The following is a 13,352-nucleotide window of genomic DNA, read 5'->3' as shown; positions in this document are numbered from 1 at the left end:
ACGGATGTGGACATGCACACACGGTTCTATTTATTTCAAGTCTGCATACGTGTTTGCCTGTGTGTGTCCACTAGAGCCCGACCGATTTATCGGCGGGCGGATATTATCGGCCGATATTAGGCATTTTCCAAACTATCGGTATCGGCATTTATAATTGCCGATAAATGAATATTTAAAAACTAAAATAAAAACGGACGAAACCCCCTTCAACCATGTTACGAGTGTTGGCGTGGCATAGTTTGTCCACCAGAGGGCGCTCTACAACGTCCCTGTTGGCAACACTCTGATTTATTTATTTTTTTGTTGTTATTGTGTTTTTGTTCAAAGGACTTTAAGTTTCATATCTTAAGTTTGTATTTTCATACATTTTATTTATCAGAACTTTAATATATTTTGATGTTCCTCTGTTCTGTTGTGACAATAAGACAAACAAGTTTATTTTTAAACTGCATTATCATATTATTTTAGTGAGGACTCATAAATAACTACAAATAACTAATGTTAGGGAAATCTGTTTGTTGATAGTTTTTTTTTAAATATATATCGGCCGATATATCGGATTTTTAAATCACCGAATATTTGTATCAATGTTGGTCTTAAAAATCCTTTATCAGTCGTTCTCTAGTGTCTACGTGGTTATTAATTCTAAGCTGCAGACGGATAGTTCCCGAACCCTCGCAATCATGGGAAGATGATGACACACACGGACCCTCGCACCTTTCTTTTCTTTTTTTACAAATAATAAATTTGGCATAAGTGCTCACCAATCAGTGGGCATGTCAAGCCCTGGCAAATTAAGTCCACCAGTCAGCAGTTTCCCCGACTAAGAGGAAAACTGAGAGAATTCATCACCCAGACAGAAGCTACAAAATAAAATCAAAGGTTTTGATGCTCGCCCTGTTTAGGCCCCATGCAGCGCTGATGGAAGGAAAAAACAAACTGTCTCTCTCCGTCGATCCTATGTCCTGGAAGCAGCGATGCTACTCCCTGATCTGGGGTTAGAGGTCAGGAGGTAGTCACATCCGAGGTTTTCATAATGACACTTGCGCGCATCTCGTGGGTGTGGCTGGTTGCCGTAGACACCAGAGAGTTGTGGCTGTAGGCGGGCGTCCAGCCGTCGGTGTGGTAGCTGATGAGCGGCACCGGGTCCCGCGTGCTGGTCACCCTGAAGTTGGGCTTGGCCGCAGTGACGAAGGTGGCCATGCCGGGAAGAGGACACGTGGGAATCCTGAGAACTGACGGGTTGTAGTCCCGCCTCCAGACTGCACTGACACCCTTCAGTTCAAACAAGAAAAAATAAAAAATAAAAAGAGGACGAAGAAGAGGCGCGTAAGCAAAAGCGCAATCAGAGCCACAAAAGGCTGTGGCTAATTTCCTGATGTATGTTATGGTGAAACCCCATCGCAGAAATAAGCTCAATCAACACCTCAGTGATCCAGTCAGAATATGACATTATGCATTACATGTAAAAAAAATAAAATAAAAAGTGTCAATATTACTGTAACCAAAAGCCAGGCAGTGCATTTCTTATTGCCTACTGTTATTCACAGCAAAAACAAATCAGGATTTGAAGGAAAGTTTCTACATTGCAACAAAGTTAAAAACGCTGTACTCTACCACTGATGTTTGTTTGTGTGTGTTGTGTGTGTGTGTGTGTGTGTGTGTGTGTGTGTGTGTGTGTGTGTGTGTGTGTGTGTGTGTGTGTGTGTGTGTGTGTGTACAATGTACTACAAAGGACAACATCAGATCAAACTGTTAATGTTTGACTGCCACATTTCCTCACAAGGCCCTCCTCTTTCTCAGTCTCTCGAACATTACAGGAAGGAACACACAGTCACACACAGTTTCAGCAGAAAGATTGAAGCAGGTAAAAACCTGTTTATCTGTTGATCCCAGCAGTTAATTATTCATCACTCTCTTCTCTGTGTATAAAGTGTGTTGAATGGGAGACTCACCTCTTTGGTGTCCTCTGTGTCACTGTCTGTGTCGCTGCCTGTAGAAATACAAAAAAAAAAAATGTAAATATAATGTAAAAAAAAAAAAAAAATAGTTAATTCATTAGTATTCAGGTACATTTTGCAAGAAGTCATCCTTTGATCACATACATCAGGGAGAAAGAAACACAGAAAGAGAGAAAGGCGTGAAGAGCGGGAGAAAGAGGAAGAGCTCAATTAAACCAGGAAAACATATTGACTTACATGCGTGGTTTACTATTTAAACAGTTTAAACAGTGCAAACACCTGCACACAGTAGCACAACTCAATGTACGTATATGTCAAAGTGAGAAAAGCCAAATACGGTACATGAAAAGAAACAAAGAAAAGAAGGGATTAATGAATACTTTTACTTTGAACCCTGACTTTTCAAGCCATGGTAGCGATGGAGAAAGGAAAAGAAAACAAAGTAGAGACAGACAATGACAGATTGAATGATTGAACTGAACTGATCGAGCCACTTCTACCTGAATGACTGGTTGGGGCAGAGAAAAGACAGACAGACAGACGACAGACAGACAGACAGACAGACAGACAGACACTCACTTTTACTTGAACTTTTACTTCTAATTATTAAGTATATTTAATATCATAAAAATACTTTATTTAAAGTACTTTTTTTTTTAAGTACAGTTAATATTTAGATACTTTAAGACTTTAAAAGGTAACTTTAACTTTTACCAAAGACATTTTCTGGTAAGGTACTTTTACTAAAGTATTGCTTTAAAGTATTTTATACAATACTGGTAAAGAGTGATGTGTAAGCGTGTGTCTATGTCTGTGTGTGTGTGTGTTTGTGCGCGTGTGTGTGTGTGTTCTCTCACCGCAGCATGAGGACACAGGAGAGATTTGGAGCGGGTACGAGTGGGAGGAGCTAACAGTCTGCTCTTCGTTCTCAGTGGTCACTTCGATCGTCTGACAGACGAACGGCAGCTGCTCGCTGGTGATCACGTGGTCTTCCACTGAGCCGGGAATGGCTGTGAATGGCCACATCGGATAGGTTATGACAGGCTGAACACATGACGTCACTCCAGGGCTGTAAATTAATTATTGATCAAATATATCTTAAGTATGTGGAAAGATCTAGTTACACATCTACCCACTGATGCGAGATAAAGAGTCTTCTCCATCAGCTATTCGGACACCTCAAAAATCAAAGTGTAGTTATTCAATATTTATAAAGTTAAAACTGTGACATTAGGCATTAGAAAACAACTTGAACACCAAAGCCTCCTCTCAAGGCATAGAACAGTCAGCAGATAGTGAATGTATTAGAGCAGGAGTCAGTTATTGTGCTTTATAAGTTCAAGTCATCAACCACACTGTCAGAAACCTAATGTAACTAGCAATATGTCGGTGACAAGGTTTTACAATGACAACACATCAGAGCAGAAATATTTTCAAAGAATAGGCCTAAACCCAGGTATGATCCAAAATAGCCACAAAATATTAATAAAGAAGAAACTGGTGTAATAATCTCTGAACTCATCAGCTACCAGCGATTAAGTCTCTGGGGGCATTGGGCTATATTTGTGGTTCCGGTGTAGCCAGCGGATATCTGAATATCAGCTATATCCGGGCCAAGACTTCTTCTTCCGGGGGCCGGGTCCGACTTGAGACGCGAGAAGGTTGTTGGAGTTGAGAAACAACGTCTCTATAAAACAGATATTTGCATATGAATGCAGATTAATAAATATTTAATTGCCTACAGGTTGTTAGCCTGGCTCCGCCCTCCTATGTACTTCTGCTCAATTTTCATTTTCCTTCAGTACGCCATCTGGGTTTGCGGTATATTCGTGGGCGTTATCTTTACCGGTCCAATCAGCGAACAGAGGGAGTGGCTGAGAACGATGACGGTTGTGCGCTAGTTTGAGTTGTAGTTCCGTAATGGAGAAAGATGCGAGCGAAGCCATCAGTCCGTTGTGGCAACGCTGCCGAATATCCTGAAGTTAAAGGCTGAGCAAGAACAATCTTTGCTGAGTTTTGTTGGTGGCCGTGATGTTGTGGCCCTCCTCCCCACGGGGTTCGGGAAAGGTTTGATTTTCCAGCTCGCCCCGTTAGTGGTGAAGGAGTTGGCTATGGCGAACGCTAGCGATGCTAAGCCGACGTCACGACCAAACGTTAGCGATTGGTTATGGCAGATCCAGAGTGGCTCTGGGCAGATCCAATAGTTTTAAGCTTCAACAGAGTTAACACTTGTCAATAGAAAGTGGCCAGACTCTCTGTACAAATGAAATGTACCAGTCTGGTAGGACCAGGCTAACAGGTTGTGCCTTCATATAAAGATATCTGTTTACAGAGATTACTGGTGCAGTACCTGAGCCACTGCCCGTCACTGTCATCTCTAGTGCTTCCTGCTTGATCCCTTCGTGTTTGATCATTTCCTGTTTGGTGTAGTCAATAGGTCCAACATGAGTGACTGGAGATGGAGAAGCTACCTGATGTTGAGAAGGGCAGAGAGTGGAAGAAGAGACAGAAAAAGATTAAGAATTATGGAAGATCAATTTTAAAACGTGCATGCCGTTTTTTGTGTCCAAACAGGACGGTGACTTTAATGTTACAGGAGAAAGATCTGTGCCTGTGTTATCATCACACTGTGATGAACACCTGTATCAGCAGCATGTATAGCGCAGGAAACCTTTAACTCAAACTGCTAAAACACAGAAGTTTATTTATACCAGTTATATGGACAACAATACTCACATGCCCATTTAAACATAGTATCCTCAATCTAATAACTTCATTACATTTTAACTGTGATAATGAGAAACTAACTGTACGTACACACCGCCGCCGACTTGAGCTTCTAAAGTTACCGGAAGTCGTTCATTTTCAATGGAAGCTGGCTTCTCTCAGCTGCAAGGAGCGGCAAATTTGGCGGCGGCGCGTTTTGGGCATTTTGAGCGACCAGAGCATCAATCAGAAAGTTGAAAGTATGTCAACTTTATGGTAATGAGCTATGACGCGGTTCAGCGGCAAGCACCAGCAACCAATCGGAATATAGACGTCCTTCGCGCTGGCTGATTCCGGAGAAACATACAATGTTATCTTTCGTTCCTACCAAAACATTAGTTCCGAGAAAATGGAGGAAAAGCTCAATCGCCGTTGCTGGGTTCCCTATCATTTATGATATGAAGTTGTTTGCGTATATAGGGATCAGTTAACGTTACCTGCCGGTCACATGGTCTCTAAACAGTCCGCTCACAGTGAAGTCCTGCACGGGTCAACAGCTGGCGGCTGCTCGCTCTGCCTGCATTCTGCTGTGGTTCAGCGGCTAACGAGCGAGTTAACTGCTAACAGACACCGCTGCGACCAACAAACAATACAAATTCTGTCGTTATATGTGTAATTTATAAAAGGTTTCTAGTGTCAATGTATTGGCCGTGCATTGGCTGCTTGCGTTTTTTCTTCAATCGTGTGTTGAACATGATCGAAGAATGCTGCCACATCAGATCGGCCAAAGCGTCAAAAATCTTCCCTGTACTTTTTGACAAGCGTCCTTGATAGGGCGGCCAGAGCTTCTTTGAAGCTCAAGTCGGCGGCGGTGTGTACGTACAGTAATAGTGACAGCGGGGATGTAGTGACATTAGTACGCTTTATGCCGATGGTGTTGCTCAGGTGTTTAGCTATAAAAAATATATACTTGGAACAGATTTTTATAAACAGCTTATTTTAGCGAAGACCTAGTCTCGCTTTGCCAGATCTTCCTCCACAGCACTGCAGAGAATGCCGGGATGGGAGAAAAACGTGCTCTGGTTTATTGGCATTTCTTTAAACCAATCATAAGCCTCTGCAAAATAGCCTCTGGAAGGAACTTGTTTTGGTGAAACGTGTACGTTCAAAAGTTGTTTTAGTCGTGCAACAGAAAACTCAGATTGGACAGATAGTCTAGCTAGCTGTCTGGATTTACCCTGCAGAGATCTGAGGAGCAGTTAACCATAGTCCTCACAAATCCACCGGAGTTTAAAATTACTACACAAAGGAAACGACTAGCCGGCCTAAATGAGTGAATCCGGCGGAATTTTAAAGTTATGACTTTACACTCAAATCTAAGCAATACAAAATTAAAGATAGATTTCCAGAAATCTTAGCAACATTTCTCAGTAAAGTTAAGTACCTCTGTGTGACCAGATTAGCCAGACGAGGACTGTTTATTGCAAGGCCTGACTGAGAAATCAGAAACACACTCTGTGGTGGTATCATTTCCCATCATGCTGCTGTTCTTCAGCAGCCCTGCCACTTAGGGTGAGCGGAAATAAAATGTTGAATAAAAAAGGTAATGTCACGTGTGAACACCCGCTTAAAAAGCAACACCAAAGCACTTTTCCTCTTTGGTCCCCCCTACAGGTTGGAAGCAGAATTGTGTCCATTATGTCTCATTGGAACTACAGATCCGCTACCCAATCTGGCAAACTTGCATTGTGCGGTTATAGCCGATAGAGGGCCGCGAAGCGAATGCAGAAGTGCCGTTCACCCTGTTACGAGTTGATGAACCACTGAAACGATTTTTGAAACATTCTTTCAAGGTACAAAAGAATCTTTGGTGTTGCTTTAATAGAGGTGTGTGTTATGTGCCCACAAAAACCACTACTCTATCCTGCACATGCTGTGGGTGTCATGTGTAAAAGGGCTTTGACAATGTTCATCTACCTCTTTATTTCCCTTGGGCCTCCCCTCCTTGTCTGTCTTCTTCTTTCCTAAATGGACATACAGACAGAAACACACACCTTTCAGAAGTGGATTTAAAAGCAACAATATACGTGGCGAGGGTCTTGATACGGTAAATATGGAATCATAAATAAGTCCGTTCAAGAGAAATGGATAAAATCTAGAAAAGTGATAAGAGTTCTTAACCACAGCAGCAGCAGCACTCACCTTTCTTTTGCGATTAACAATTCTTTTTTTCTTTAACGTACAAAACATAAATTTAGAACATATCCCCCCCCGCCCCTTCCTCATCACCACCCACCCAGACAAAATTCAAGAAAAGATGACACGGTAACTACAATATTCAACACTATACAACAAAAATAATAACAAAAGAGGCTAACTGTAACCCAAATAAACATAATGTAGAAATGACCACCATAAACCGGTTATACACGTCTCTCCCCTACACAAAGCTTCTTAAGAACCGTACAGAAAGCTCAGGTACTTTCCCCATTTACTAGTGAAGACATTCAATCTAGACAGCCCACTCCTGGATTGAGGCCCCCCTACCCCCTTCATTCCTTCATCCCCTAAAAAGAATCTGTCAGGCTATCATCTGCACCCAGCATCTCATGTGCTTAGCACTCACCTTTCTTCATGTTTCTCTCGGAGGAGGAGAGCATCTTGTAGACTCTGAAGGCATTAGTTCCCTTTTTGTTGCTTTTATCCTTCACCTCCTCGATGTCTGGCAGGCTGTTCATGGCACAGCGGAAATTAGCCTTCCACGTCTTGGGGTCTGGACGGTCGATGCCTGCCTGGTATTTGCCTACACATACACAGAAACAGAAAGTCACAGGTATATAGTATACAGTATAATTATTCAGTTTGTGATTTTCCTCGTACATTGTTCAGCTTAAATTAGTCCGCTGCTCTGCAAGAGACTGGACAAAATGAAAAGTATGCTTTTTTTAATGTGCATTTGTTGGGTATGACAAATCATACAAACGCAGTTACAAACTTTAAAATGATACTATTAATTGGTTATTATTTGTTTTTTGTAGGTGGCAAAAGCTGGTATGATCAAATCCTGTTTCCTCAAACAATAAAAAAGACGTACTTTTATTTAAGTTTAGCTCTATGGACTTGCTGGTTATAAAAAATTGGGAGTTTGTTTAATTTCATAAATACACGTAATACTGCAGAATCTGTGAATTAATTGTTCAAACTAAGTATTTCTAGTGACTCTTTATCACCAACAAGCTACATCTGGACACTGCAGCTGATTGCTAAAAAGAAGGTCGATTTCAGCGGCTTTCCTAGTGTGGAACTAAAAATAAATTATATTTTCCACTGACAATTTCTGCATTTCTGACCTTTTTTACTGTTGCAATCTTTCCTGAACCTGGGACGTCCTCCTGGGTAGAATTGAGCTGATTTCAAAACATTTTCCTCTTGGCTGATGCAGCTAGGAGTTGTGGGACTTTCTCACAGAGCCGCTGTGTGCTTCCTAACAAAGGCTAAGACGCTTTCTGCGGCCTCACTGAATGGGACACTCCTGCAACTTGATCATTTAGGTTTCTTCCTAAAACATATAATGCGAAGCAAAAGTTTTTTTAAAGTTCCCATGACATGCTGCTTTTTGGATGCTTTTATATAGAGGCCTTAGCGGTCCCCTAATACTGTATCTGAAGTCTCTTTCCCGAAATTCAGCATTGGTGCAGATTTACAGCCACTAGAGCCAATCCCACAATGAGCTTTCCTTAGTATGTGCCATTTCTGTGTCTATAGCTTTAAATGCTATTGAGGAGGAGAGAAGGGGAGCAAGGTGGAGGGTGGGGGTGTGGCCTTGACCAACTGCCATGCTTCGCTTGTTTGCAAGCCATGATCATGATCTCTCTCTCTCTCTCTTTTTTTTTTTTTTTTTTTTTTTTTTCTCTTTTATGTATGGCCAAATTGCTCTGGGCAAAGCAGAGAAAGGGGAGGTAACCTTCCTCCTTATGACCTCATAAGAAGGAGATTCCAGATCGGCCCATCTGAGCTTTCATTTTCTCAAAGACAGAGCAGGATACCCAGGACTCGGTTTACACCTATCACCATTTCTAGCCACTGGGGGACCATAGGCAGGCTGGGGGAAACTCATATTAATGTTAAAAAAACTCAAAGTGAAATTTTCATGTCATGAGACCTTTAATTTTAGACGGAGAAGTGGTGTGGTGTCTGGTAGGCATAAAAATGAAAACCACTGAAAAGGAGAACCCCTGTTAGATGTGTGTGTGTATTACCAGTATGTATGGCCCATCTCATGAAGAGCGGAGCATCTTTCTCCAGGTCCCAGCCATGACGCGCTGCATGCATCCACGGGATCTGGAAGATTCTCTTTTCCTAGAGACAGTCACACTTTGTCAGCTGCTGAACTATAATAATGGTGTGTGTGTGTGTGTGTGTGTGTGTATCAATTAGGCTGCACAATATATTGTTTTTGATCATCATCGCAAAATCAACTGGCGTGACAAAAGACACTCAGAGACTTTTTTTTTTTAAGTGGTCCCTTTTTATATTCAATTCAATTTTCAATTTGTTTAACGAAAGAATGTTGGAAATGATTTCCTTTCATTTGTTTCATATTCGTCAAGCAATTTGTTGTATTTTAGAAGGAATACTGAAAGCAGCAGAAATGCAGAACTGAGTACACTTTAATAATATATTTAATTATTGCAAGCAATATTGCTATGGCGATATTCAACAACGTTATTGCATATTTTCCTCATATTGTGCAGCCCTAGTATCAGTTTACACTTACTTTGTTAACCCATTTGAGTCCTGGTATCTGACAGGAGTCGATCTGTTCCTCGAGCCACGGCCTCATCCTCATTCTCTCTACTGGCATTGTTTTCCTGTGAGCACACACACACACACACACACACACACACACACACACACACACACACACACACACACACACACACAAACACCACACACACACGTGTAGGTGTGTATATTACAGATGGCAACATCTGTATATATGACAATTCAAAGAATGTTCAAAAGAGGTTCAATATTACAGTAGACTAGGGCAATAGGTATCACCACTGACTTCCTTAAATTGATTTGATTCCGATTTACAAGGTTCTGATTCTATTTGATATCGATTCGATCAGGGATATTACAGTTATGATACCAATTTTGCTAGGATATTAAAGTGCCCATATTATGAAAAAAACACTTTTTCTGGGATTTGGGGTGTTCTTTTGTGTCTCTGGTGCTTCCACACACATACAAACTTTGAAATAAATCCATCCATGCTGTTTTGAGTGAGATACGGTTTCTGCCTTCAGTCTCCTGGTGAGCTGTTCAAAATCGTCTCGGACTGTGACGTCACAATCCGAAATGAGCTGGCTAACCGCAACCGTTAGCTCGTAGCTAATGCTAACACTAGCATGGTACCTCGTTCTCAATAGCAAAGCACTGCTACAACACACACAAGTTCACCATAATCTACAAAAGAACTACTTACATATGCGCCCTCATTTAGAAGTCTCCCAGCTAATCCTGCCTTGTAACTGACTGAAGTTGGAGAAACAGCCTGTCCTTTACTTGTATTGGGGCTAGCTAGCTGACATGATCTACATCTGAGCTACTGAGCATGTGCGAGTGCAATCAAAGATAGTACAGAAGAAGAAGAAGAAAAGAGGTCTCACTCTGTAGCTAAAACAGAAACCAGGTGAAAAGAGGATCTGCAGCAGTGAGAGAGAGCTGTGCAGTACAACAAAAATATGGTGTTTTTTGAAAATTAAACCATGTAAACCTATTCTGGTACAACCTTAAAATACAATTATGAACCTGAAAATGAGTATAATATGGACGCTTTAAAAGAGATTCTTAGAGAACGTGTGCTGTAACTTGTACAAGGAAGCCTCTAACCTGGTGCATTGTTAAAAATATGAATGTTGTCATTAAGAATTGACCCCAAAGCAGATGCATGGACCCAGAAAAAAAGAAAAATAAATCACATTTCAATAAAAACATTTTTTTATTAATTTTAATTAAATTAATATTAACAATAATTAACCATTTTAATTTTAATATTTTTTCTGGGAAAATAAGAATGATATCCCTCCAATATCGTGGATCATATCGTAATCGTAATATCAGTCAAAATAATCGCAATTAGATATTTTCCTCGCATTGTGCAGCCCTAGTATTTTACATACTAAACCATGCTCTGAGCAAAACATAGGATAGAGTTGAATCCATTGTGTCTGCAGTTGGAAAGATAAAAACTCCTGCACTATCACTGTGAGTGTAACTGCAGCCGTGTGCGCCACTGCTATCAACAACCACATATTGGCCTTGTTTGATCTGATTAAAATTACATTTCAAATAAAATGTTTCAGAACAAGTTAATGAATACAGCGTGTTTATCTATTGCGAAGAAAAAAAGAAAAGAAAAAAAAAACAGAGAGCAGCCTAGCCCATTTGGTTTAAGAGAAGGGTTATGATCGCTGCAGTCTGATGGGATCAAAGTCCTTACAGGGCCGGATCAGCCGGAGAGCCTGACACTCCCCATGTACACAACACACTGCCTCCTGACAGGTCAAACAGGGTGACATGGCACAGCCTCAAACACTAAATAGTATCCCTTTTTTCTCAGTGGTGGAATGTATCCAGTTACATTTACTCAAGTGCTGTACTTAAGTACAAATTTGAGGTTACTTGTACTTTACTTGAGTCTTTTCTTTTCATGCCACTACTTTTCTACCCCGCTACATTTCAGAGAGAAAAATTTTACTTTTAACTCCACTACATTACTCTTAACAGCTTAAGAGCAATTAAAATTAAAATTAAAAATTAAACAACCCAACAGTATATAGGCCTACAATTACAGCTGAAATGACTGGACAATTAAACACAGGACGTATTTGACCATTTCCAGTCTCTGAATGTGAGCATTTTTCTGCATGATACTTACATACTTTTACTCAAGCAACATTTTCAATGTGGGACTTTTAAAACTTCCAGCTGCATCCAGCTTAAAGTGTACAGGTTGACTGCAGCAATATCATCAGCTCCATATTACTATGGCTAACAATAACTTTTAAAAGGTGGTAGTATAAATATATACAGTCCATGGTACAAATAGTGTACGGTATCGTAGTTAAATATGTTGAATCGGAAGTTTGCACAGCTGTATTAGTGAAAACATGAATGAATTTTAGGGTTAAAATTCCAAAAAGTAAATCATAGGGATAAGTCATTAACTCAGCCTTAACTAGTGTCAGACGACCAGACTGCTACTTATAATACTATGTATGTATGTTGTTGTTTTTTTGATTGCACAATGAGTCACATTTACTATCCTTTGTAAATTACACCAGTTACCAGGCAATGCATATTTACAATGTCTGCATCATAGCTAAACCCTGTAATTATAATTATACAGTAACTCACAAAGCCTAATGTAACGTATTTGTACGTTACAAATGATATTATTTATGACGTTAAGTTTACGTATGGTTTTCAAGAGTATTTCCTCAACCATCAAAATATATACAGTAGCTATATAATTTCAAACAAAACATATTTCCAAGTCGCAGAGCATGATACGTTAACGTTACCTGTAGTGCAGTTCAAATAACATAATTCTTACAGTACTCTGAATTACTAACACATGCACGAAAGCCTGAATACAACATGGATTTGTTCACGTCAGCTCACTTTTCTTCACATAACAACATACAATTAAACAACGCTTTTAAAATGTCAAACTAACAAAAACGGTCCATCTGATAGCATACTAGCCAAATGTTATCAAATATGAACAAAAAGCTTAGCTAGTTCTAGCCATTTAAAACCTCGGGACTTTTGGTAACGTTAAATGTTAGTAGCAGGTTTATTTGGCATTGAAGTTTGATTCGGCAAAAAAGGGTCAAGTCAAGAGTTAACAAGCAGTCTGTTTGTCTAACGTTTCCAGCGTGCTGACCCTAAAAACAACCAAGCCAAAAGTGAAAATAAATACCGTACCTAATCACCGAAGGCAGAGAAAAACTACAGTAGCTACTACTTTCACTTACACACGCAGCGAGCTAGGGATCCGTCATGTCGTCCAGTGGGAAGTCTGTGTTAATATACGGAAATAAAATGTTACCTGTTCAGTTTGGACGGCCTGTAGCCTCACGGTCCTGCTGTCGGAACAACAAACGCAGCTGAAGTTGGACAAGGTATTTGTCTATTTTTTTTTTTTTTGTAGAAAAAGGAAAGTGTGGTAATCGTTTATTTCTGTTTCTGCGCCCAGACCGAAAGCAAAACAACGGCTGGCTCGGGAAGTGGGGGCTCGAGCTGGAAATCCCCCTCCTCTCTCTCGCTTTGGGTGACTCGCGCGAGCAGCGTCGCGGATGTCTTTTGGCAGCGTGCGCGCTCCTTCAAAAAACCCGAACGAAGAGGGCTCACTCTGCTCTTATTTCTTGGTACCACAAAAGTCAACATTAACCTCGTCTTATTTATTTATATTATTTAGAACATGTATTATTACGTAAAAGTAACGTTAGGCCTATTAGAATTAGCCAAATTAAAGGACCTTGTGTCCTGTGACTATATTAAGGAATTATAACAATATATAACTCTCAATACTCATCTGTGCAATTCAAATGAAGTGCATATGTAGTTATTATTTCTGTTTTGTTACTGCATTTCCTATATACCTCGTTGAGT

At 40.4% G+C, this 13,352-nt stretch overlaps 1 protein-coding gene across 3 annotated transcripts; it reads right to left on the bottom strand.

Moving 5' to 3' along the window:
- Positions 1-464: 464 nt before the first annotated feature.
- irf2 (interferon regulatory factor 2) lies at positions 465-13,033 on the bottom strand. 3 transcript variants are annotated; one of them, XM_039813595.1, is made up of 9 exons: positions 12,716-12,738; positions 9,445-9,538; positions 8,927-9,026; positions 7,294-7,470; positions 6,645-6,691; positions 4,312-4,432; positions 2,819-2,971; positions 1,956-1,993; positions 465-1,275 (listed from the first exon to the last, which is right to left on the bottom strand). In XM_039813595.1, exons 2-9 carry the CDS (start codon positions 9,529-9,531, stop codon positions 1,006-1,008), a joined length of 993 nt encoding a protein of 330 aa, XP_039669529.1. In that variant the 5' UTR covers positions 9,532-9,538; positions 12,716-12,738; the 3' UTR covers positions 465-1,005. The 3 variants fall into 3 exon arrangements, 2 of the variants coding, with proteins under 2 accessions (XP_039669529.1, XP_039669528.1); XM_039813594.1 differs by lacking the exon at positions 12,716-12,738 and adding an exon at positions 12,790-13,031 and having other exon boundaries at positions 466-1,275; XR_005640485.1 differs by lacking the exons at positions 465-1,275; positions 1,956-1,993; positions 6,645-6,691; positions 12,716-12,738 and adding an exon at positions 12,790-13,033 and having other exon boundaries at positions 2,837-2,971.
- Positions 13,034-13,352: the final 319 nt, after the last annotated feature.

This window comes from Perca fluviatilis, chromosome 10, assembly GCF_010015445.1.
Source record: "Perca fluviatilis chromosome 10, GENO_Pfluv_1.0, whole genome shotgun sequence".
Classification (NCBI taxonomy): Eukaryota; Metazoa; Chordata; class Actinopteri; order Perciformes; family Percidae; genus Perca; species Perca fluviatilis.
The sequence above is the reverse complement of the archived record's forward strand: the minus strand, read 5'-3'. Positions and strand labels throughout refer to the sequence as shown.

What these genes read in the sequence shown, in the direction of transcription:
- irf2 (XM_039813594.1), bottom strand. Translation starts at nt 9,531, where the DNA reads ATGCCAGTAGAGAGAATGAGGATGAGGCCGTGGCTCGAGGAACAGATC. An exon ending in CGAGAGAAACATGAAGAAAG is followed by an intron (nt 6,692 to 7,293) that starts GTGAGTGCTAAG and finishes ATGTCCATTTAG; the next exon opens with GAAAGAAGAAGACAGACAAG. An exon ending in GGCCCAAGGGAAATAAAGAG is followed by an intron (nt 4,433 to 6,644) that starts GTAGATGAACAT and finishes TCTCAACATCAG; the next exon opens with GTAGCTTCTCCATCTCCAGT.